Source organism: Delphinapterus leucas, chromosome X, assembly GCF_059928025.1.
Source record: "Delphinapterus leucas isolate spDelLeu-1000000601 "Yukka" chromosome X, BTC_Dleu_Yukka2, whole genome shotgun sequence".
Classification (NCBI taxonomy): Eukaryota; Metazoa; Chordata; class Mammalia; order Artiodactyla; family Monodontidae; genus Delphinapterus; species Delphinapterus leucas.
Window position 1 is genome coordinate 73,669,985 of NC_143150.1, and position 25,637 is coordinate 73,695,621.

Sequence of the window (25,637 nt, forward strand, 5' to 3'; positions counted from 1 at the left end):
ATATCACCCCCTCCCAGTGGGCCGCTGGGTTCTGATATCAGCTGAGTGCCTTCCAAGCCCCAGACCTGCACTTGCTACTTTCCAGACGTTTCGCCTTCACAGCGGTCCTGGCTGCCATGTTATTACTATGAATCCCATTTTAGAGTTGAGCAAAGTGAGGCTCAGGAAAGCTCATGGTCACACAGCTAGTAAGTGGCAGAACCAAAATCAAGCCGCCTCTCCTGACTCCCAGGCAAATGGAGCCATGGGGAGGGGCTGGCAGAGAGCCATTTGAGAGATGGGATTAGTGAAGCAACCAGGCCCAGAGGCTCAGAAGACACCTGTGTATTCTGAAGATCCCTCTAGAGCAGTGGTTCTCATCCAGGGGGCCATTTGACAACATCTGGAGACATTCTGGTTGTCACAACTTGGGGTGGAAGGCTGCTACTGACAGTGAGCAGAGGTCCCGGAAGCTGCTAAATGTCCTTCGGGGCGCAAAGGAGTATGGGGCCCAGCGTGCCATAGTGCTGAGGTACCGACTCTCTGCTTCTGGAGCTCTGGGAACAAGCAACTTGTCAGCATCTCCCCCACCTGCCCTCCACAAATTCAAGTACCTTCATCGGTTCTACTGACTTTTGACTTCTGTAATTTGTGCACATTGTAAACCATTCCAACAATGCCCAAGTGTTTAAAGTATTAAGTAAAAGCCATGCCTCCTCCCTTTATCCTAACTCCCCAGAGATAAATTGTTGTTACTGTAACTTTTAGCACACAGCTTGAACTGAACAAGCAGAAAACAACTTCATTTTCTCCCTCAACTCTCTCTGTGACCCATTTCTCCTCTGCTTCTTAGGTGAAATCTCCTAAAGATCCATACATTTTTCAGTCATTTTCAGAGAATTAAAAAAAAAAAAAAACAAAAACTCCTCCAATTACTCTCAGGAATTAACATATCCAGTTCAGTGTGACAGATGAAACCCCAAACTTCACTAAAAGTTGAAGCTTCTCACCTCTCCTCCTCTGGGCCTGTCAGGCCCGGAAGCAAGGCCGCCACAGGTGACGGTGGGGGTGTGTGTGTGTGTGCTCTCTTGTCCCTCCTAAATGGTTGCAGAGTAAGCCCCTGTAAGGGAGCATCATGATTTCCTTAACCAGTTTCCTACTGATGGGCATTGAGGTTGTTTACAGCTGTTTTACTCTTAAAAACAATGCTGTGACAACCTTGCACATATGTCTATCTGTACACGCTTGTTATGTCTTTAGGATAAATTTCTGGAAGTCAACGTGCCAAGATATGCATATTTAAAAGAGTGGAATATATTTCCAGGTTGTTCTCCACGGCAATTATATCAACCTATCAGTTTATACTCCCACCAGCAGCAGAGTATGAGAGGGGCCATTTAAGGGTCTGGGTCTGTATTTCTCTCTCTCTCCTTCTCTCTCTTTCTCTCCCTCTCTCTCTCCTATAACACAGTGCCTGGCACATATGAATCAGGCTAGGCTGACATTACTGAATGAATGGGTGTTGGGAGAGTTAGCTGGGCATCTTGAAGCCCGTGAGGAAGGTGCAAATCTTTCTCTCAAGCTTCTTCCTCCTTCTTCAGCCCCTTCACAATCACTTCCTACTCCTTACCCACCCCCACCCCTCACAGTTCAGTAGATCCTAGGTCCTGAATTGCTCTTGAATCTGTCATCTCCTCTCTGTCCGTGACCAATGCTAGAATTCAGGCCTCACCATCTCTTGCCTGGAAGAGTTCCTGGCTGGTCTCCCTAGCTCCAGTTTTGCCATCGCTGATCCATTCTTTCTTCTTAATTTTAGATTTTTAAAAAATATTTATGTATTTATTGGGCTGCGTCGGGTCTTAGTTGCGGCACGCACGCTCTTTGTTGTGGCACACGGGCTTCTTTCTATTTGTGGCACGTGGGCTTCTGAGTGTGAGGGCTCAGTAGTTGCACGGGCTTAGTTGCCCCGTGGCATGTGGGATCTTAGTTCCCCGACCAGGGATTGAACCCAAGTCCCCTGCATTGGAAGGCGGATTCTTAACCACTGGACCACCAGAGAAGTCCCTCTGATCCATTCTTGACACCTCCAGAGTGAAAGTCCTAAAATGCCATCTGGTCAGTTCCTCCCCTCTCCTCCGGAGGCTGGCTGCCTATGGCCCACTCCATGGGGCAGGCTGTGGTCTCTTTTCTCCCCACTCCTGTCTCATCGACTGGGGGGCTTCGCCTTTCCCCCGACACTCCAGTCATATGATGCTGCCCACCTGCCTCAAGCCCAGCAGGGTTTGGCTCTTTGCCCATTTGGTTGTCTCTGCCTGGTCCCTTCTCCTCTTCTTTTCCTGTCATCAGCGAGGAAGTGGCCATTCGTTGGTTTGTGGCTCCGCAGCATCCATTCCTCTCCCTTCCTTAGACCCCTGTTTGCTTTAAGTGAATTGTCTCTGCCTCATTTGGGGTAAGGTTGGTGAAACAGCAAATCCAGGCGCCTGCCGCCTGCCATGGAAGCCAAAGGCACATAGTCTTCCTATCCCCAGCCCAGGCTAGCCACAGGCAGGCATAGGACTAAGCTTCGTCACTGGACCCTCTCTTTGGACTTTGAATCTGGAGCCAGCAGTATGAGAATAGAGGAAACAGCCCTCATCCACTTCAGCAGCAGCATCCGGATCAAACCATTTCTGCTTCCCACACCTTCCCAACCCCTCCCCCAGTGCTGCCTTTGCTTACATCTATTTCCAAATCTGGTTCTCCAGCCTTTCCCTTGATGTTGTAAGCTCCCTATAGATTACCCCCCAACCCCACAAATTCCCTTTTCTCTTCAGTTAGTCAGAGATGATTTCTGTTGTTCACAACCAAAATTTCTGATGGAAGCCCAGATCAAATGTCCCTTCCTCCGTGAAGCATTCCCTGTTCCAGCACAAGCATACTTTTCTGTATGTTCCCATAGCATCCTGTGCAAAGTGCAGCTCATACCAGGGTGTTTTTTCCATCCCTTCCACTAGTGTAGGAACTCATTTTGGTTCCATTCTTGTGAGCTCAGGACTCTAGCTCAGTGCCTGGTTTGGAGTCAAACATTTAAGGACTAAACTAATGGACTGGTAGCTCTGCCTTCCCCCCATCTGGTGGCCTCAGTGTCTTTGACAGACTCTTGTCCTGCCGCAAAAATGATGACTCCCTTGTGAGGCTGGCTGGTAATAACATGGGCTGATTTCTGTTCGGGACGCTCATTCTGTCTGTGCCATGGAGGATGGGGAGGGAGGAGGAAGGGAAACAGGGCAGAGGCGGGGAGGTTGTTGTTGGAGCAGCTTAGGTAGGACATGATGGCGAGCGGAGTTAGATGGTTGCAGTAGGAAGGGAGAGAGGAAGAGGCTGACTGGCGAGATCGTGAACTGAGCATTAGAAGTGAATATGAAACTCAATTGTTGTTGGTAATTCTCACAGCAGAAGCTGGGCATTTGTGATGGCTTCCCTCAGAAGGAGGTGGCAGGGGAGCACGTGTGTGCGCGTGTGTGTGTATGCATGGGGGATTGTTAGGGGAGGGTGTTGCACCGGCTCCAGCATCCCCCTCCCACTCGCAACCATGCAGGCTGCCTGGCCTGTTTTCTAAAGAGCTTCCCCAAGCAGCAGGGAAGAGAGGAGAAGGGGGGCCAGCCAGGCACTCTGTTCAGCAGAGGTGAGCTGAGAAGTCCTCCAGTGCCCCTCCCTCCAGCCACTACAGGCTGCCAGGTACCTTGTTTGTGATGAAAGCTTTTAAAAACCCATGGGCATGGATAGTCATGCATTCATTTTTGTTCATTTGACTAATACTCACTGAGCCCAGAGCACGCAATGGAGGGCAAAGCCCGCCATGGACCCTGCTCTCAAGAAGCTCCAGAGCTGGCGGGGGAGAAGATGCGTAATCAGGCAATTAGGAACCAGTGTGAGCGGGAGGTAAGCACTGGTTGCTATGGGAACGCGAGGAGAGGCCACAGCTGCTGCTCCTCTCCGAAGAGTGGTGGCAGGCAAAAAAGGAGGCATGAAGCAGGCAGATCTGCTTGCCAGGCCCAAGTCTGCATGGCCCAGCACCTAGTCCAGGACAAAATCGGGCATGACAAAATCGGGCATGACAAAATCTGTTACTTCTCCGCGCCTCCATCACTTCACTTAAGAAATGAGAAGGGGGAGCGTGATACCAAGGCCACATAAGACCCTGTATATCTGTGCCTGCCCCCCAGTAGGTCTACAACACAAGGTAGCTGCTGGGAAATTTTTTCCAAGAAATATTTGTGGGTTGAAAGTTTCTGGGCTACTAGACACCAGAAGTAGAGCTGTGAACAAGATAAACAAAGCCTCTGCCCTCACAGAGCTCACAGGAATTTGAGAGGAGAGACAGCTATAAAAAAAAAAAAAAAAGGTGGCACAAATAATTACTATTGTGATGGGTAATGCGATGCTACAAGGGTGGTTCAGAGTAGGAACTGGCCCATGATAGGGGGCCAGGAGGAAAGGCTTCCTGGAAGAGGTGGCATTTCAGCTCAAGTCAGAAGGAAGAGTTAGTCAGCAAAGAGGTAGGAAACTGCATTCCGAGTGTGGTGAATAACAAGTGTGCAGGTGCTGAAGCAACAGGGAGTCTGGTATGTTCTAGGCCAGGAAAGGGGGTTAGTGGAAAGTGGAGTGGGGAGACACAACAGAGGCAGGAGGAGGGGAGGCTGGAAAGATAGACAAGACACCAAGGAAGCCAAGCCTGTAGGCCATGGTGAGGAGTTCACATTGGATCCTAGGATGACCCCCAAGTCTCAATGTCACTCTGACTCCCACAGCTGATCAACTCACCCGTCAGTGCCTGAGGCAGGGCTGAGTTCACGGGGCTTTACTCAGAGCCGACCTGTAGAAGATTCCAGAATATGAGAGCTGTCAGAGCCCTTGGAGAGCATTTAGGTCCAAACTCTCATCATGCAGATGGGAACACTGAGGCTCAGAGAGGAAGAAGACTTGTTCAGGGTCGCATGGCAAGCAGGGTTATCAGGCCTGGAACTAGAGCCCAGTTTAAGAGGCCAGCCGGTGCCTCGTGCCTCTGTGGAAACTCGAAGGTGGCCTTTCTCACTTGTTTTTCGGAGGTGCCATTTTCTCTCCCTCTCAGGGCAACCAGCAATGTTTACAGCCTTGTTTCTGCACTTCCCCTAGTGTTCTTTTCAAAGAGGCACGTTTTCCATAAACTTGGCCCCCATTTGCTTATCCTCCACCCTTCTACTGTGAAGGGAGCAGCCAGGGGCAGGGCTAGGATCGCAGGCGGGGCCCAAAGAAGCTCTTCCCATGCCAGCCATTGGTACGTCTTCCAGGCTCACCCTGTCTCCTGCCCTTGCCACTCCCCCAGTCATGTTCTGTGGGCAAAGCTCTCCCCGCTGACATGGCCCCAGCACTTCCCCACCACACGCACACTGGCAGAGTTGCCATAGGCTTCAGCCATCATCTAATACAATCTCTCCATTGCTGAAGTGGGAACAGTGAGGTCAGAGGAGGGGAAGTTCCGAGTTCTTGCCTGAACTGACTGTGTTCTGGCCTGTTGACTCTGCCCAGCCCTCTCTCCAGCCCTCCCCCACCCTGGCCAACTCCCACCATCACCAGCTGCTCCCTTCTCTCCTTGTGGATAGAAGCACAGAGGCGCTCAGGGTTGAGGGGAAACCCTATGGAAAGACAGTGGCCCAGTGCTGCCTGAGTTGAGGCTGTAGGTGAGGCGTGAGGGGAACGTGTTCTCTGCCTCTGTAGCTTAGCCAGCATCCCAGCCCAGTGAGCCCTCTCCACTCACTCCCTGCAGCTCAGGGCCAGGAGCCCAGCCATGGATCCAGTAAGCGGCTCTAGGCCTCCACCATGGAACTCCTTACCTGGGCCTCCCTTTTAGTTAGGAACCGAGGCCCCCTCATTCCTCTCACCTTAGGCCTGGAAGTAGCTGGCTTTGGAGTCGACAGTCCCAGTTCTAAATTCTGGCTTGGCCACCTCTAGCCTTAGACAAAGCCCTTACAATCGCTGAGCCTCAGCTTCTCCATCTAAACATAAGAATTGCTACCTCACCAGCTTGCTCTGAAGACACACTGAGAGAGTAGAAGTAAAGTATCTGGCTTATGATAGGTATTTGACAAATGTTAGTCCCCTCCCCACACTCTGGGCTTGCCCCTCCAGCCCCACTCCCAGTAAGCTCTGCCTGATTCCTGCCAGAGATCCTTGGGGGTAAGGCTGGGACCAGATCTTGGCAAGAGCTTCCCGGCTCTGGGGAGAAGAGAAGGGAGCTGTGTCCCACGGTAGACAGCCCTAATCCCTGAAACTCAGCAGGCGGCACGCGAAGGGAAGCTGAGCCAGGGGAAAAGATGAAGGGCGGGGGCAACTGGAGGGAAAGAGGAGGAGGCAGGTGGCTTTGGAGCCTGTGGAAAGTCAGGACAGCCGGGAGAGGGCCAGGCAGCATGGGGTCCCAGCCTCCGGTCCAGGCGGTGCCAGGTGGTTGGGAGAGACAAAGGAGGAGGCCGCTGGGCTACAGGCTGCTTCGACATCTCTCGATGGCAACTCCTCTTCGCTCATCCCGGGGCACAGGACCTTGGGACCCCCCAGGCTCTAGCAGGCAACTCAGTCCAGCCACATCCAGCTCCTGATGGCTGGCCCTCCCCACATCCCTGCTCTGTCCCCACTTCCTTGAGCTAGGTCCAGAGTTCACTGCCCTCATTCTCTACCTCCACAAACCAAACCCCTGATCCCACCTCCCACTGGGTTCCCTTTTGATCCCTTATTCCCCGCAACCCAGAGGCCCCCAAAACATCTCTGACTTAGATTTTACCAGTTATTCCTCACAAGAAATTCCCCTCTGTCTCCAAAGTGATCAGCATTAGTTGCCACAAAGAGGCCTTTACTTTTGGGTTCCAGGCTCTGGATGAAATGTACCCACTAGCTCACCTGCCCCCCTTGCAACCAGGAGCACCCCTCAGAGAGATGCCGAGCAGGGGTCAGGGAAGTCTGGGGCCAGGAATGGGCTTCAGTCTCTGACTAGGGCGAGGACTGAGTCTGTGGCCAGGATCAGAACTGAATCTGTATCTGGGCTCGAGGCTGAGTTTGTGACCAGGTTTAGGGATTTATGTTTCTTTTGGTTGTAAGCAACAGAACTCAACTCTGGCTAACTTGGGCAAAAAGTAAGACTGTCAAAGATATTGGGCTGGTTTTCAGAGTTGATTGATGTGAACACGACTCCACTCCAATCTCCCCAGTCTCTGCGTGTCTCTTTTGAGTTTCACATCCACAGGAGAAAAGTCCAATTGGCCCAGCATGGGTCAGGAATCTCTGCTCCAGGATCAGTCAAGTGAGCCATGCTGTAGGCCACACCTTGCTGGTGGAAACAGGAAGAGTTCTAGTCTTCGGGGAAAACAATCCGGTACCATCCACTAAAATTAAAAAACATATATCATTTGACCTAGCCATTCTACTTCTGGGACACCATTCCATGGAAATGAAAGCCCTGGCACCTAAGGACCTATACGTACAGAGACGTGTGTTGAAGCATTGATCGTAGCATTTAAAAAACTTGAAAATCGTAATTATTTATCAGTAGGTTGATGGCCGAATAGATTATGGTATATCCACATCATGAAACGTTAGGCAGCCATTGAAGGTTAGTAATTAGAGTCATACCAATCAATTTCAGGGAGTGTTATTGGGTGAGAACAGCAAGAAGTGATAGAATGAAATTAGAACGCTCCCTAACACCATACACAAAAATAAACTCCGAATGGATTAGAGACCTAAATGTAAGAGCAGACACTATAAAACTCTTAGAGGAAAACATAGGAAAAACACTCTTTGACATAAACCACAGCAAGATCGTTTTTGACCCACCTCCTAGAGTAACGGAAATAAAAACAAAAAATAAATAAATGGGACTTAATTAAACTTAAAACCTTTTGCGCAGCAAAGGAAACCATAAACAAGACAAAAAGACAACCCTCAGAACTGGAGAAAATATTTGCCAATGAAACAACAAAGGATTAATCTCCAAAATATACAAAGAGCTCATGGAGCTCAATATCAAAAAAAACCAAACAATCCAGTTAAAAAATGGGCAGAAGACCTAAATAGACATTTCACCAAAGAAGACATACAGATGGTCAAGAGGCACATGAAAAGATGCTCAACATCACTAATCGTTAGAGAAATGCAAATCCAAACTACAATAAGGTATCACCTCACACCAGTCAGAATGGCCATTATCAAAAAATCTAGAAACTATAAATGCTGGAAAGGGTGTGATGAAAAGGGAACCCTCCTGCACCATCGGTGGGAATGTAAATTGATACAGCCACTATGGAGAGCAGTATGGAGGTTCCTTAAAAGACTAAAGACAGAACTAACATATGACCCAGCAATCCCACTACTGGGCACATACCCTGAGGAAACCATAATTCAAAAAGAGACATGTACCACAATGTTCACTGCAAGTACTATTTACAGTAGCTAGGACGTGGAACCAACCTAAGTGTCCATCGACAGATGAATGAATAAAGAAGATGTGGCATACATATACAATGGAATATTACTCAGCCATAAAAAGAAACGAAATTGAGTTACTTGTAGTGAGGTGGATGGACCTAGAGTCTGTCCTACAGAGTGAAGTAAGTCATAAAGAGAAAAACAAAAACCGTATGCTAACGCATATATATGGAAACCAAAAAAACCCCAAAGAAACCCCCCAAAAAACTGATGAACCTAGCTGCAGGGCAGGAATAAAGAGGTAGACATAGAGAATGGACTTGAGGACACGGGGTGGGAGGGCGAAGCTGGGGTGAAGTGAGAGTAGCATGGACATATATACACTACTGAATGTAAAATAGTTGGCTGGTGGGAAGCAGCCGCATAGCACAGGGAGATCGGCTCGGTGCTTTGTGACCACCTAGAGGGGTGGGATAGGGAGGGTGGGAGGGAGGCTCAAGAGGGAGGGGAGGGTCTCGGCGGCAGAAGCGAGATGATGAAGGGAACGTCCTCGTTTGGAAAGCGTCGGAATAAGACGCACACGTTGTGCCGCCGCTGTGGCTCTAAGGCCTACCACCTTCAGAAGTCAACCTGTGGTAAATGTAGCTACGCTGCCAAGCGGAAGAGGAAGTATAACTGGAGTGCTAAAGCTAAAAGACGAAATACCACCGGGACTGGTCGAATGAGGCACCTAAAAATTGTATACAGCAGAATCAGGCATGGATTCCGTGAAGGAACAACACCTAAACCCAAGAGGGCAGCTGTTGCAGCATCCAGTTCATCTTAAGAATTTCAATTATTAGTCATGCAATAAATGTTCTGGTTTAAAAAGAAAAAAAAAGAGGGAGGGGATAGGGACATGCGTGTATGCGTATAACTGATTTGCTTTGTTGTGCAAAAGAAACTAACACAGTATTGTGAAGCAATTATACTCCAATAAAGATCTATTAAAAAAAAGTGATGATATATATATATGATCTCATTTTAATAAAAAAGGGCAAATAAAAACCCACACATGTATTGCACATGTATATATATATATATATATATGTATACATAAGTATACATATATCTGTATATGATTATACAAGTATGAAAAAAGCGAAATAATGAATACTAGGTTATTGATATAGGTTATGGGGAGCAGTGATATAGACAGAGAAGGGAGATAAGTAAAACTAGAAAGAAGAAAAGACTATAATTTTACAAAATATGCACATAGGATTCTTTATGAGTGTATCTAAAATTATATACCTATTTGTGTATAATTATAAAGATGTTACCTTAAAAGATTTTAAAGAAGAGATGAATAAAAATATACCAGAAAAAAATTCTTTTCAAAAGAAAATTGGGTAACAGGATCACTGACAAGATTGACTTTAACACCAAAAGCATTATTAGAATCAAGGAGAGTCATTTCTTAGTGATCAAATGAACGATTCTCTGGAAGATGGAGCAATCCTTAAACTACATGCCCTCTATGTGTTGGAAAAGTATATATAAATGCTATTATGCTGTGAATATCTTCTGACATCTTTTTTCTCATTCAATATTATCAGATGTATCCATTGTGATACATGTAGATTTAGATTCTGCATCTTAGTTGCTCTATAGTAAGTATTCTACCGTAATAATTATTCATTTCTCTTTTGATAAAGATTTAGGTTCTTTCTGTTCTTTTACTGTTAAAAACAATGCTGCAATGAATAGAATTGCACATATTTCATTTCAAATCATGTGCAAGCATATTTGTAAGTGAATTCCTAGAAGTAGGCTTTCTGGGTCAAAAACTATATGCATTAGTAATTTTGATAGATACTGTCAACTTGCCAACTAAGAGACTCCACCAGTTTACTTACCCACACCCCAGAAATGTTTGAAGGTTCCTGAAGCTCCACACCCTCCACCACACAGTGTTTACAAGCTTTTTCATACTGGTCAGTCTCACAGGTGAAATGGTATCACATTTTATTTTTATGAATGAACATCTTCTTGTGTGTTTCAATGGCATTTGTATTTCCTTTCCAATAAAATGTCTATTTGTATCCTTTGCTCATTTTAACATTGGTTTGTGGGTCATTTATTGATTTATAGGAGCTCTTCATGTATTTGGGAAATGAGCCCTTTGTGAAATTCGCAGAAAATATTTCCCCCAGGCTTTCATTTATTTTAAAATTTCCTTAGAATTGTTGATTTATAGACTTTTTTTTTTGCCTGCCAGAACATTTTGTTTTTGTGAAGTTGAAACTTTCCCTTTTTTGCTCCTGTACATTTTGTCAACTTATAGAGGTCTTCTCCACTTCAGGCTTATAAAAAACATTCCCCCATCGTTTAAGTACTTTTATAATTTCATATTTACATTTAAAGAAAACACCAGCTAGAAGATATTTGCAACTGTACAAATATAACTAACATCTGGTATGCAGAACATAAATAGAATTCCTAGAAATCAATAATAACAAGACAAACAACCCCAATAGAAAAATGGACAAAATATATGAACAAACAATTCAGAGGGGAAGAAATCTAAGTGGCTAACAAATGTGAAAAGATGTTTAACCTCTCTACTAATTTAGGAAAAAGCAAAGTCAAACAACAGTGTTCCATACTCAGCTTGACAACAATTTTAAATTATGAAGGTATCAAGAATGGTGGGATGTGGGGAAACACTGATGTGAATAAACTGCAGGTGGAACAATAATTGGTAAAATCCACTTTGGAAAACAGATTGGCAATATCTACTGAAGTTGAAATGCTCCTGCCCCCTTCTGCCCCAATGACCCCTACCTCCTGGAACTCCTGGCCTTATGTAATCCCTTCCCCTTGAGTGTGGGCCAGACTTAGTAATACATTTTTAATAAATAAAATTTGGTAAACAAGTGTTGGATGTCACTTCTGAGATCTGCCTTGAAGAAATGTTAGAAGTTCTTCAGAAAGAAGAAAATTGATATGGGTCAGAAACTTGGATTTGCATTAAAAAAATAAAAGGGAGGAGGGACTTCCCTGGTGGCACAGTGGTTGAGAGTCCGCCTGCCGATGCAGGGGACACGGGTTCGTGCCCCGGTCCGGGAAGATCCCACATGCCGTGGAGCGGCTGGGCCCGTGAGCCATGGCCGCTGAGCCTGCGCGTCCGGAGCCGGTGCTCCGCAGCGGGAGAGGCCACAGCAGTGAGGGGCCCGCGTACCGCACAAAAAAAAAAAAAAAAAAAAAAGGGGAGGAGTTTTTGAGAAGGAATAAATGAAGTTATAAATAAAATCTTTCCATATTCTTATTCTAACTGATCCAATGAATAGCAGTTTCACCAAAAAATAATAACAACAATGTATTAGATGATTATAGCTTATGGATAAGGGAATGATAGCAATGCTATAAGGGACAGGAGAAAGGAATTGGAAATATTCTGTTATAAGGTGCCTGCACTACCCATGGAGTAGTATAGTGTCATTTGAAAGTGGGCTTGGATCAGTTGTAAACATATACTGCAAACTCCAGGGCAACCATTAAGAAATGTAAACATAAGAAATATGGTTGAAATTCTAAGAGAAGAGAGAAAATAGAATCATATAAAATGCTCAATTAGAAGTCAGAGAAGGCAGAAAAAGAATGGAAGACTCTCCCCACAAACAAGAGAGAAACAAAGAACAAAGGCAATGAATAGGAAACAGTTACAAACGTGGTACATATTAAAACAACTATTTCAACAATCACTTTAAATGTGAGTGGTCTAACTGTACCAATTAAAAGGCAGAGACTATCAGAATGTATTTTTTTAAAAAGGCCCAACTATATGTTGTCTGCAAGAAACCTATTTTAAACATAAAGACACAGATTAAATGTAAATTAAAGAGAAAGATATACATGCTGTTAGTAAGAAGAACACTGGAGTAGCTATGTTAATTCCGGACAGGGCAGATCTCAGGACATGGAAAATTATCAGGTATAAATACGGATATTACATAATGATAAAAGGGGTCAATTTGCCAAAAAGACATAACAATCCTTAATGTGTATGTGCCTGACAACAGAGCATCAAAATACGTGAGGCAAAAACTGGTAGGACCACAAGGAAAAATTGATGAACCCACTATTATAGTTGAAGACTTCAACGCCCCTCTATCAGTAATTGACGGAACCAGCAGGCAGAAAATCAGTAAGGACATAGTTGAACCGAATTGCATCGTCAGTCACCTGGATCTAATTGACATTTATAGACTACTTCATCCGACAACAGCAGAATACACATTCTTCTCAAGCTCACATGGAACATTCACGAAGATAGACCACATCCTGGGTGATAAAACACACCTTAACAAATTTAAAAGACAACAAATTTAAAAGTCTAGACATCATACAAAGTGTGTTCTCAGACCACAGCAGAATTAAATTAGAAATCAATAACAGAGAGATAGCTGGAATCTCAAAATATTTGAAGATTAAACAACATACTTCTAAACAACACATGGGTTCAGAAGAAATCTCAAGAGAAATTTTTTAAAATTTTGAAATAAAATGAAACCAGAACTTATCAAAATTTGTGGGATGCATTAAAAGCAGTGCTTAGAGGGAAACTTATAATATTGAATGCATATATTAGAAAAGGAAAAAGATCTAAAATCAATAATCTAAGCTTCCACCTTAGGAAACTACAAAAAGAAGAGCACATTATATCCAAAGTAAGCAGAAGAAAAGAAATAATAAAAGAGCAGAAATAAATGAAATTGGAAACAACAGAGCAATAGAGAATATCAATGAAACAAAAAGCTGACTCTTTGAAAAGATCAGTAAGATTGGTAAATCTCTAGCTAGGCTGGCCAAGACTAAAGGAGAGTAGACAAAACTAATATCAGAAATGGAGGAGCCATCACCACTGATCCTGTGGACATTAAAAAGATAATAAAGACGTTATGAGCATTCCCATGCCTACAAATTTGATAACTTAGATGGACAAATTCTATGGCTTACTTCTGATAAATAGGATATGGCAAAAGTGTTGGGATGTCACTTCTGAGTTTAAGTCATAAAAGAACGATGTCTTCCATCTTAGGTGCTCTCTGGCTCTCTCTCTCACCAGCTGCCAGGTTGTGAGGAGACTCAGGAAGCCTATGGACAGGCCCGCATGACAAGGAATTGAAGCCAGAGAGCAACCACATGAGTGAGCTTGGCAGTGAATCTTCTGAGGCCTACCAACAGCCATGTAAAAGAGCTTGGATGTGGACCTCCTACCCCAATTTTGCCTGCATCTAAGACTGCAGCCCCGGATGACAGCCTGAGTGCAAATTCATGAGAGACTTTGAGCCAGAGACACCCCAGCTACCCCAGGTATAGATTCCTGACCTATGAAACTGTGATATAATAAATGTCGGTTGTCTTAAACTGCTAAGTTTTGAGGCAATTTGTTATACAACAATAGTTAACTACTACATACTCTTTGACCCAGAAATTCTACTTCAAAATACATACACTAGAGCAGTTTTTTCTAATCTTTTTCACATCATAGCATACGTTTAAAATGCTAATATGTGTACCAGCTCACTGGGGTGAACAGATAGCCTGCTCTTAGCCAAAGGGAACAGCCCCCAGGGCAGCAGCTGCGTGAAGCCAGGCCCATCTTTCTGGAGGGCTAAGGGAATCAATATATTAGAACCCCCGTTACCCAGCTGGGAAGGTCTGCCCCAGAGAAACTTTTCAATATGGGCACAAGGAGACATGCCCCAGGATGTTCATTAAATCTTCACTTATAATTGCACAAAACGGGAACAACCCAAGTCCATCAGCAGGCAAAGAGATAAAGAAATTGGATAATTCATGCAACAGAAGTCCGTACAATGATATATTATAGTAATATCATATTGGAAAATAGATACAATCATATTCAGTAGTTAAAATGTATGACCTAGATATAAATGTATCAAATCACTAACAAAAATAATATTAAATGAAGATTTAAGTTTCAAAAGGCTATATTTATTATACCATTCACATAATGTAAAATACATAAAACAATAATGTATATTGGTTACATATATATATATATATATATATATATATATATATGTAGAAAAAAGAAAAAAACATGCACAAGAAAGAAACTTCTAAATGGTGCTTTTTTGGGAAAAAGAAGTAAGATAAATAGGATAAAGTGAGAGCTTCAACTGTAATATTTTGTTTCAAAAACAGAAGAATCTGAGGATCCGAAGAAAATAAAATGTGCTTGGTCTGTGTGACAAGTACATGTGGGCAAAAGTACGTTTAATTCTCTGTACTCTTCTGTATGTTTGAAATATTTTAAATAAAAAATACATTATTTCTTGAGTACAAAAATACATATACATTAGATGAGGCTTATTAATTGGGTTGTGGAATTTCTCTATATCCTTGTTTATTTTGCAATCTATTTGCTCTATCTATACCAAAACAAGCGTGGTTAAGTCTTCTACTATAATTGCAGCCTTTCTGATTTCTATAATTCTAACAATATTTGCCTCATATATTTTGAAATTACTTTGTTTGGCATATAAATTTCAGTGACTATATCTTCTCGGTGAATGAAACAACCTGATTTGTTTTCTTTAATGCTTTTTACTTTGAGTTCTTGATTTTTCTGATATTAACGTTGCTACATGTCTCTTTCCTTACCTTTTTTTCTTTCTTTCTAAAATTCCTTCCTTCCCCTCCTTCCATCTTTCCTCCTCTCCCTTCCTTCTTCTTTCTTTCCTTCCTTTCTGCTGGTATTTAACTGGCATATATATTCTATTCCTATTTCCGCTTTAGGTGAAGCATATAAACAGCATATAACTGGATTTCTATTTTTTTAACATCTTTATTGGAGTATAATTGCTTTACAATGGTGTGTTAGTTTCTGCTTTATAACAAAGTGAATCAGTTATACATATACATATGTTCCCATATCTCTTCCCTCTTGCGTCTCCCTCCCTCCCACCTTCCCTATCCCAACCCTCTGCGTGGTCACAGAGCACCGAGCTGATCGCCCTGTGCTATGCGCAGCTGCTTCCCACTAGCTATCTATTTTACGTTTGGTAGTGTATATATGTCCATGCCATTCTCTCACTTTGTCGCAGCTTACCCTTCCCCCTCCCCATATCCTCAAGTCCATGCTCTAGTAGGTCTGTGTTATTCCCGTCTTGCCCCTAGGTTCTTCATGACCTTTTTTTTCTTAGATTCCATATATATGTGTTAGCATATGGTATTTGTTTTTCTCTTTCTGATGTACTTCACTCTGTATGACAGACTCTAGGTCCGTCCGCCTCACTACAAATAACTCAGTTTTGTTCCTTTATATGGCTGAGTAATATTCCATTGTATATATGTGCCACATCTTCTTTATCCATTTATCTGTTGATGGACACTTAGGTTGCTTCCATGTCCTGGCTATTGTAAATAGAGTTGCAATGAACATTTTGGTACATGACCCTTTTTGAATTATAACTGGATTTCTAAAAACTAAATGCTAAAACTAAAATGAGAGTTTACTTTTTTATTTTTAATGGGAGATGTTAACCCATAATACATCCTGACATGTTGGGATTTATTTCTGCTCCCCCCTTTTTAAACATACTTTCTTGTTGCCTCCCATCCCATTTCTGCCTTTTGTTAGATTTTTTTCTCTTTGTTCTCTATATTATTTCTTCAACGGTTTGAAAGTTATACATCCTATTTCTATTTTGTTGTTACTCCTAAAATTTCTTGCTCTTCTATTATGCATTTTATTCCCAGTAAAGAACAAAGCTTTGCTACTGCTGTGAACGTAGGCAGTCTTTACATTTGACGCAAATATTAGAGATATATGTAAAGCGCAATTTAAAAAAAAGATTTCGGAGTTCAGTAAAATTGTATAAATCCAAAAGGCATAGCTATAATATTTTGAAGAGCAATGCAATTACGAAAATGTGACCCATGTTGTGCTGCAATGATTGATCATTTCTTTTGGATAGAGAACCTCGATTTTGTGATTAACAGCAACAAATTCTACTGTCAACAGTTCGATTTGCTTCAACCACCAGGTCAAACAAAAGTCAGCTGACTGCAACCCTAAGTACCGTGATACTTCCACTACAGATCATAACATAGAACATAAGATAGGATATATTAATATCATTACTTTCACATCAGAATGAATCAGAAAGAATTTGCGGATTTCATTTTATTTCAAACAACAACAACCACCCAAAGCCCAGAACAGAAGGGCAAATGACTAAATGTTTAACATTTGTTAAAGCTGGCTGTTGGTTACATTTTTCGCTGTCCTCTTCTGTATCCTTGACGATTTCATCATTTCAAATGAAATAATGTTTTCGAGCCCACCCTGATTTGTCGAGAGCAGCTGCCGCCCCCGCCACATCAAGGGGGCGGGCCGCCGCGACGCTACAATCACTTCCGCCGCCGCAGTCGCGCCCGTCCCGCCGCTGTCTGGAGGGGGAGGAGCTGGAGCCCCGGGAGCAGCGGCTCTGGCGGTTGTGGCGGTTGGAGGTCCGAGGGATCTTCTCTTTCCGAGAGCGTGCGGGGGCCGCGACTGGGTGAGTGAAAGGCTGTTTATTTCCTCGATTCCCTCCAGACGTGGCGGTGGGGCGAGTGGCCGGGCGTGGGGCGAGTGGCCGGGCACCGGCGTGAGGATGTGGAGTGGGGGGTGGGGGCTCTAACGAACAGATTTTCGGGCTCGCCCCTCGGGAAGGGGTGGGGCGGACGCGGGACCTGACCGCAGAGGGAGGCCTGTGCCCTCCACCGGCCCGATTTAGGGCTCCATCCTTCATTCCCCGGCCCCTTACGTGTGGCTCGGTCCCAGCTCGGGTGGCTTGAATCGCTATTCGAGAGGGGAGTGGTGGTCGCGGCCCTCTCCGCCTGTCCTCCCCTCTCCTTCTGCCTCCCTTCTTGGCCCCTCTGTGGAGCGATCCGTGGCCTTTCTTTCCCCATTTTGAAGTTGTTTTGATGAATGGTAAATGGTGAAGATTTTTAGGCAAATATATTGTTACCAGGAAAAGAATTGTCAGAAAAGCAAATCATTCCCAGGGAAAAACTATAACCCCACACGCCCTTTTCTTTTTTTTTCCCCCTTGCCTGCCACATCGGTTTGGATCTACCGTTTGAGCCTATAAACGTTTCCCCGCCTCATTATGACATTGCGGACCCCCTCCCATCCCCGTGTCTCGCGTGCGCGCGCAGGGACACATACACGCACATGCCCGCACATACACACATACACGCACATGCGCGCGCGCTCACACGCATGCACAAAAACCTTCCGTTGCAGCTGCCTTATCGCCGCCCCCCCCCACACTCAAGGTTCCTTCGTGTCCCCCTCCCCCGCACATGCTTGGACAGACATGCACACACACCCTCTCACACACTGTCACACTCTCCAGTGCCTTCCCCTGAGAGAGACAGAGACAGACTCACACACACACACACACACACACACACACACACACACACACACAGCCTCACACTCTCCGGTGCTTTTCCCTGCCTCTCACCTCCTGCCACATACACACCTCCAGAAGCATCCCCCTCCTCCCTCTGCCTCTTCTTGCTCTAGTGAGCACACACACAACATACACACACACACACACACACACACACACACACACACCCTGTGGGCCGCCTTACCCCCTGCCTGCCACTTACACAGATTGCTGGCTCCTCTTTCCTATGCCACTTACATGCATACACACCCACACGCTCTTTTACATAGCCCTCTCAGGTGCTCCCTGTCTGCTACCTATGTGCCTAGACAGCCTCCTTCGCTGGTCCCTGCCATGCACACACACTCACATAAATCCTTCTCCAGGGACATCCCCCTCTTCCTGCTCGCCACATCCATGCGTAGAGACATTCTTTGATTGCTGGTGCCCACCCGCCTGCCCGCCTGCCATACGCACATCCCTCTCCAGTGCTGTCCCCATATCGATGCATTTGCTCACACTGGCCCTTCTCCATTGTTGCCTCCCATTTTGATGAACACACGCACACAAACTCAAGGACACCCCCTGTTCAGTGCCACTATACCCTTCCTGGCTTGCCACAGGCACATAAACACAGGCATTCCTCCCTAGAGTTCCAGCCATCACACATCGGAACCACATGCACGTTCTCTGTCTATCGTGCGTACGCATGCCCCTCTCCCCTGAAGCCACCCCATCATCCATGCCCGTCATTTTCATACCCACATCCAGAATGGGTCTCATTCTGCCTGACACTCACGCCTCTTCCCAGTGCCACTGTCACCTGCCCTTTCCCCCTACAAATACAGGAGTCTCTCCACTTCATGAGTGCTGGTCCCCCTTCCACCTGCCTGGTCCCCCTTCCACCTGCCCCTCTCCTCCTGCCAGACAAGTAGACACTCTCGCATACACAGTGATGGTGATCTATATTTTCCACCCCTATTCCAATTTGCATTGCTCCTGTATGTATACAGGACTCAGAAAAATGCAGATACCCCATAAAAAAAAAACCCACAGCCGTCTTTCCTCTTCCCATGTTGGCACAATCCCAGTGCTTCACCTATCTTCCCAGCATCCAGTCACCCCTCCCCCGTCTTCCGTCAGATTCTCCCCTGAGTCTGGCTTTCCTACAAACCCAGTTTTGTAATTATTTTGCCAACATTAAAAATGTGTTCCAGGTCTACACCTGACAGTCACTGGAATGCTACTCCAGGCCATAGAAGAAAGTGAAACTAAGTTTAAAGGCCCCTTATTCTTTCTGTAACCTGTCTGCTGAAGTGAAAATAAATCTCCCTGCTCCTTTATTCCGAACTGATTTGACCTTCCCATCTCCAAAGCGTGCGCAGGGAGCAGGAGCCTTTCCACTCAAGCCCCAGATGTACTGGAAACCCTCCTAAGTCAGAGCAAATGGGTCAGGAATCTAGCAAGCCTGTATGGCCCAAGCCAGCAGGAGGGTATCAGCCCAATACAGGCAGGAGGTATGGAAGAAGGCATGCTTATGTCAGTTTCAGGCCATCCACGAGCCAGCAGGAAAGGATTTCCGGCCAGAGACAGACGTCATCCGAAGTCCCGATGCACAGGTCAGCCCCCAGTCAAACCACCAAGAGGAGCCGATCACCATTTTCCACCACTCGTCGTAGTTGGGACGACAGCGAGAGCTCGGGAGCCAGCCTGAGTGTTGATAATGAGGACTACTCCAGGTACCCGCCCAGAGAGCACAGGGCTTCGGGGAGCAGAAGAGGAATGGCTTATGGACGCGTTGACTGTTTCGGGGTAGATGATAGTGAGGAGGAGGGGGCTGGGCCTGTTGAGCGAGTGCCAGTGAGAGGGAAAACTGGCAAGCTTAAAGATGACAAGCTGTATGACCCGGAGAAGGGGCCGAGGTCTCTGGCTGGGGTGCCCCCACAGTTCTCTGGTTTTAACCGTGACGTGAGAGAGGAGCTCGACAAGTTAGACCCAGCCCCTACAGCACGGGGCTCTGCTAGCAGAGCTGAGTTCCTGCAGCCAAACAGCATGGCCCCCCAGCCATCTTCTGCTGAAGGCAAGGTGGCCACAAACGGCAACAGCCTGGAGAGGGAGAGGCGGGAGCAGAATTTACCTGCGTGTCCCAGCAGGGCTCCTGTGAGTATTTGTGGTGGTGGGGAAAACACCCCAGAGAGTGCAGAGGAGCCAGTGGTGAGGCCCAAAATCAGAAATCTGGCAAGTCCCAACTGCGTGAAACCAAAAATATTTTTTGATACTGACGATGACGATGATATGCCACACAGTACTTCCAGGTGGAGGGAGACTGCCGACGCTGACGAAGGCCACTCGGATGGCCTGGCAAGAAGAGGCAGAGGCGAGAGTTCAGGTGGCTACCCTGAGCCGAAGTACCCTGAAGACAAAAGGGAAGCCAGGAGTGACCAAGTGAAGCCGGAAAAGGTGCCGAGACGGCGACGAACCATGGGCGACCCTGACTTCTGGACGTACAGTGACGAGTACTACAGGTACTTCGAAGAAGACTCTGACAGTGACAAAGAGTGGACTGTGGCTCTGCGTCGCAAGTATCGAGGTCGGGAGCAAAATCTGTCGTCCAGTGGCGAGAGCTGGGAGACTCTGCCAGGAAAAGAAGAGCATGAAGCCGAGCAAGCCAGAGTGAATGCCAGTGCCAGTGCCAGCCCCAGTGCTGGTGCCAGTGCCGGCAGCAGTGGCGGCAATGAACTTGAAGAAGTTCGAGGGCCATCTCTCCAGGAAGAGGAACGGGCAACTGCCGAAGAAGGAGAAGTTCCTTGGCTCCAATACAATGAAAACGAGAACAGCAGTGAGGGGGATAATGATTCCGGTCAGGAGTTTCTGCAGCCCAGCGTCTTCATGCTGGACGGCAACAACAACCTTGAAGATGACTCCAGTGTCAGTGAAGACCTCGAAGTGGATTGGAGCCTCTTCGATGGGTTTGCGGATGGGTTGGGGGTGGCTGAAGCCATTTCCTACGTGGATCCTCAGTTCCTCACGTACATGGCACTTGAAGAACGCCTGGCCCAGGCAATGGAAACTGCCCTGGCGCACTTGGAGTCTCTCGCGGTGGACGTGGAGGTGGCCAATCCACCAGCCAGCAAGGAGAGCATCGACGCTCTTCCCGAGATCCTGGTCACGGAAGATCACAGCGCGGTGGGGCAGGAGATGTGTTGCCCCATCTGTTGCAGTGAATATGTGAAGGGGGAGGTGGCAACGGAGCTGCCGTGCCACCACTATTTCCACAAGCCCTGTGTGTCCATCTGGCTTCAGAAGTCAGGCACTTGCCCCGTGTGCCGCTGCATGTTCCCTCCCCCGCTTTAAGACCAAGGCTCTTCACTCCTGGTCTGATGATTTTCCCCATCTGAAATCCACAATACTGCAGGAGCCCTCTCCAAATTAACCATTGAAGTGAAGTCAATCAGTCGATTAATCTCCACCTGTCGATTCCTTGTGATTATTTCCAGTGTGAAAACGGTTGTGTACGATTGCATTGAAAAAAAAAACCAGCCTGTGTTTTAGAGGTTAGAAAGGGAAAACTGAACTTTCTAAATGCTACTTGCGATTGCAGTAAAAACATAAATTTTCTAACCTGAACGATGAAATAAGTTGCATTTGTTTTTTTCAGTAGAATATGTTGCTGTTGATTGTAATGTCAAGTTTATCTGTTAAACTTGTCCAAAGGGCATCATCATTTCTGTTGCATGTTATGGGTTAATGTTCCTGTAATTGCAGTGCCGTAAAAGCTTATTAAAGTTCTCCTTTTGGTTTTACGTGGTATAGTGGAATTGTTTGCTTTTGTCTAAAACGGTGGTACTAAGTGACTTTATAATTGATCTCTCGCATTTGCATCCCAAATAGGGTTTTCTGGTGTTCCCACTGGGAGAAAAACTTTAGTTTCACTGGAAATGCTGACTCCAACAACAGCAAAAGTAAGAGTAATTCTTTCTAAGTAGGGGTAGAGTGTATGGTTGTCAGGCTACTAAAGGGGCAAAGGTTGAGTAGAGGATACTCTGTCAGTCTATGAGAAGGAAAGAAACAGTGAGAAAGCATAGTAAAAATAATGATGGTAGGAATACATCCAATTGGAGTGTAGGGGTGAAGGAGTTAAAATCCCCTTTTAGAAAAAAGCAAGTCTCAGAGGAAGTGGGTAAAAAAAAAAAAAAAAAAGCAGTATGCTGATTGCATACATTAACACAGTGACACAAAAGGAACAGAAAAACATATGCCAGACAAGTGCTACGAAAAACAGAGGTACCCACTCACACAAAGTGAACAGGTTTGAACATTTAGCCATATTGGCTTCAGATCTCGCTCTCTCTCTCCAATAAATTTACACTTTCAGGCACAGGTGAAGTTCTTCACCCGTCATATTTACCTTCCTCCACAGAGGTAAGCACTACCCAGGAAATTGTTTACTCCTCGTCTACATTTTTAGATGTGTGTGTGTGTGTGTGTGTGTGTGTGTATTTGTGTACATATGTATGTATGTGTGTGTGTGTATCTCCATAACCAATATAGAGTGTTTGTTTTTTAAATGGACATAATTGCTAGAATGTATGTATCATTTTGCAACTTGCTTTTTTTCACTCAACATTGCTTTTGAGATTTAGCCATTTTGATACATGCCTTCTAACGGCTGTATACTAAATATTCCATTGTATGAATTACCACAAGTTATTTATCTGTTCTCCCACTGGTGGACATTTAGGTTCTTCCCAGTATTTTGCAGCAATCAACATACTTTAAAGATGTTCCTCTGTGCACACGTGTGAATTTCCCTAGGGATAAGTATACGGAGGTGAAATAATTTGGGCATCTTAGGTTTAGAGCATCTTCATTCTAACTAGATATTGCCAAACTGCTCTCCAAAGTGATTGTACTAATTGATGCTCCTCCCAGCAGTTGGAGAGCTGTTTTCAGCTCCAACAGCTTGGCTATTGCTAATGATCAACCTCACTGGCAATCAGTGCCGTGTAAATTAACACGACAATGAAACCGATTGTGTCCATCAGAAAGCAATAGTTTTTCTTCGTGATAATATCTACTCTGGGCTACAAAGAGAAGAAATGGGAGCACTCGTGCTGTGGGTGTGAATGTAAATGATAGCAGCCTTTTCAGGGGGCAGTTTGGGGAGTAGCTTGCTTTCAAAATGTAAAATGGTACGTGTCCCTGAGCGCAGCTTAGATACATTGGTTGTATAGAATTAATACTATGCAACAGTTAAAAACTGTATGTACTGATATGGAAAGATCTCCAAGACATAATGTTAAGTAAAAAAAGCATATTGTAGAGCAATATGTACGATCTCGATGTAAAACAAAACCTTACAAAACCAAACTATATATGCAAATGCATAAAAGTGTCTGGAAGGCTGCATACCTAAGTGATGGCAGTGGTTACCTTTGGGGAGGGACAGGGGCTTCCAAGAAAAGAGTAGGGAAGGGGGCTTTTGATTTTTTTCACCTGAAATAGTCTGCTTGATTTTTTTTTTATAATGTCAGTGTATTTTCGTGAATGTTAACAAAATAAGTCAAAATAGTTTCCAATTGATAAAAAATAATTTTTCTCTCATTGCAAGCGTGGAAATATGTGGTCGAAGCCACAGTCTTTTTTTCCTGCAACTGGTCAAGCTGCTATTTATAACTTCGTCCCCCACAGCCATTCTGTGTCCCCCCTTGGCCTTCAGCCAGCACCTCAGCTGTCATGGTGTCTTAGAAGTCTGCGACCTTGGAGGGCCCTTGTTGGGTAGCGTTGTGGTGGTTGGCCTAACGTTAACCTTTGCTGTGCCCTAACTGGCACCACACAAGGAGATGTGTTAGGAGCCCCCTTGGGTCCTGGTCGTCTTCCTCCCTGCTCCTTGTGGAGCGGCAGCCCCGATTTCCCTTAGGGTCAGCATTAGTACATCCACGTAAAGGGACCCCTCCCCAGGGCCTGTCTGAGAAGAAGCCTATTGCTGTGGAGGGTTGCGCCAGAGGTGAGGCTCTCCTGACTAGGGACAGCAACAAGGACTGAGACCCAGGCCCAGGGCCCAAGCAGCCTGAACTGAGACCTCAGTCTCAGCACATCAGACACTTATGCCTGCCTGGAGGTAGGAAATCAGAGGAGCGGGGGTCTTGAAGCATTTGCTCCTGTGCTGCTTTGGTGCTGAAGGTGGTGGCGGCCCAGGGGGTGGGATGTGACCGTGTCCTTGTCTGCCTGGTTCCCCTGTTCTTGCCAGTTTCTGACTCTCTATCCTCTCTGACAATTCCCCAAGCTCCGCCATTGCTTTCCAATAAAACTCTTCTGCTTAAATTAACTAAAGTAGGTTTCTGTTGTTTGTAACTAAGAACCCCAAATGGCACACTTGCCAACACCATAGGCCACTTTTGTGCCTGTTTTCCTAGTCATATGAGATATCCCCAATGACCAAGGGTCAGGTGATTTTCTGTTTACAGCGCAGTGGATCCATTATTGGCACCTCCTGCCATGGTTCTAGAACAGCAGGCCTTGGGGACACACAAAGCAGTCATGTTTGAGGGTAGGTTATTTGGTGTATCCATGGAAGGTGCCACCCATCACACTGGACGTCTTGGTTTCTGGACATGTTTCCTGGCTGCAGGATTAATAGCCTCCCATTTTGGTCACTGATTTGGAGTAGAAACCACTTCATCTTGCGAGAGAGCACCTCAGCTTCCTGAGGTGGTCCCCACGGCTGGCACTACAGCTGAGCCACCATAAGGCTTTTCCTGGCTCTAAGGCATGACCTTCTCTCAGCCCTCTGTTCCAGCTAGGTCCTTCTACATTTGTGTCTGGACCTCTGACCTGAAATGTCCCTACCAGCCCTGTCAATTCTATGAATTTTCTAAGAAGCCCTGTTCACATGCCAGTTCCTGAAAACAATATTTTATGATACCCCTAGCTCCTTCCCTCTCTGCATCCCATCCCCGTGAGTCCTCGCGGTCAGGAGCTCTCTGTGTCTGACCCATTTCCATAGTCCTGGCACTCAGTGTTGGGCTCAAAAGTGTTCAGCAGCATTTGCTGACGGGATGAATGAGTTCCCCAAGGTAGGCTCAGGGCAGGGGGTGTGTTCAGAGAACCTGGGAGGAGCCACAGGGATCTGGCCGGACCAGGTGCGTGTGACCCACCCCCAGCCTCGGCAGGCTGCGCCCCCCTCCTCCTCCCCTTCGTCCCCATCAGCCATCCTCTCCTTCTTACACCTTCTGTCCCATTTTCTGTTTGTCCTGCTGAATCCCCAGTGTTTCAGAGGCTGTTCTTAGGCCCAGGGCCGGTGGCTAGGAAGTGGTGCTCATCTTGCGGATCGAGAAATACATGGCAAACAGCCTCAGCACATCCCTCTTTGGCTTGAGTTGAATCTCTGACAAACATGGGGCTGATATGGTGCTTGTCCGTCTGCCACCGGGCCCCGCCCTCTGGCAAGGCCTGGCATGGATCAAGCTGGGTTCTGGGACCGTTGAGCAACACTTTCAGCCTGCCTTGGCATTCACGTCTGCAGAATGGGACTTCGCTGCAGGTTTCTGCTGGCCCCTGCGTGCCTCTTGTACTATTTCCACCGTCTGGACTTCACTGTCCCAAAGAGGGTGGTGGAATGTTAGGCTTTATGATCCCTTCCATTTGGATAAGATTTCCCCAGACCTCTTCACATTCAGTGATGTCGCTGGACCCTCCTGTCACCCCCACGAGGTGAACCATAAGGAGACCGAGGTTCATAAAGGCAGTGGCAGGTCTGAAGGGAGAGCA

At 45.9% G+C, this 25,637-nt stretch overlaps 2 protein-coding genes across 4 annotated transcripts; both read left to right on the forward strand.

Moving 5' to 3' along the window:
* Window positions 1-7,055: 7,055 nt before the first annotated feature.
* LOC149744295 (large ribosomal subunit protein eL37-like) lies at window positions 7,056-9,403 on the forward strand. The gene has a single exon (XM_089903868.1). It carries the CDS (start codon window positions 8,945-8,947, stop codon window positions 9,236-9,238), a length of 294 nt encoding a protein of 97 aa, XP_089759994.1. The 5' UTR covers window positions 7,056-8,944; the 3' UTR covers window positions 9,239-9,403.
* Window positions 9,404-16,868: 7,465 nt separating this feature from the next.
* Window positions 16,869-23,244, forward strand: PJA1 (praja ring finger ubiquitin ligase 1). Of its 3 annotated transcripts, XM_089904446.1 has the most exons (3): window positions 16,872-16,985; window positions 19,085-19,606; window positions 20,174-23,244. In XM_089904446.1, the coding sequence occupies exons 2-3, from the start codon at window positions 19,314-19,316 to the stop codon at window positions 21,219-21,221; spliced, it is 1,341 nt and encodes a 446-aa protein (XP_089760572.1). In that variant the 5' UTR covers window positions 16,872-16,985; window positions 19,085-19,313; the 3' UTR covers window positions 21,222-23,244. The 3 variants fall into 3 exon arrangements, with proteins under 3 accessions (XP_022416758.1, XP_089760572.1, XP_022416757.1); XM_022561050.2 differs by having other exon boundaries at window positions 16,869-16,985; window positions 19,412-23,240; XM_022561049.2 differs by having other exon boundaries at window positions 19,085-23,241.
* Window positions 23,245-25,637: the final 2,393 nt, after the last annotated feature.

Coding starts and splice junctions, on each gene's coding strand:
- LOC149744295 (XM_089903868.1), top strand. CDS start 8,945: ATGATGAAGGGAACGTCCTCGTTTGGAAAGCGTCGGAATAAGACGCAC.
- PJA1 (XM_022561049.2), top strand. CDS start 19,314: ATGGGTCAGGAATCTAGCAAGCCTGTATGGCCCAAGCCAGCAGGAGGG.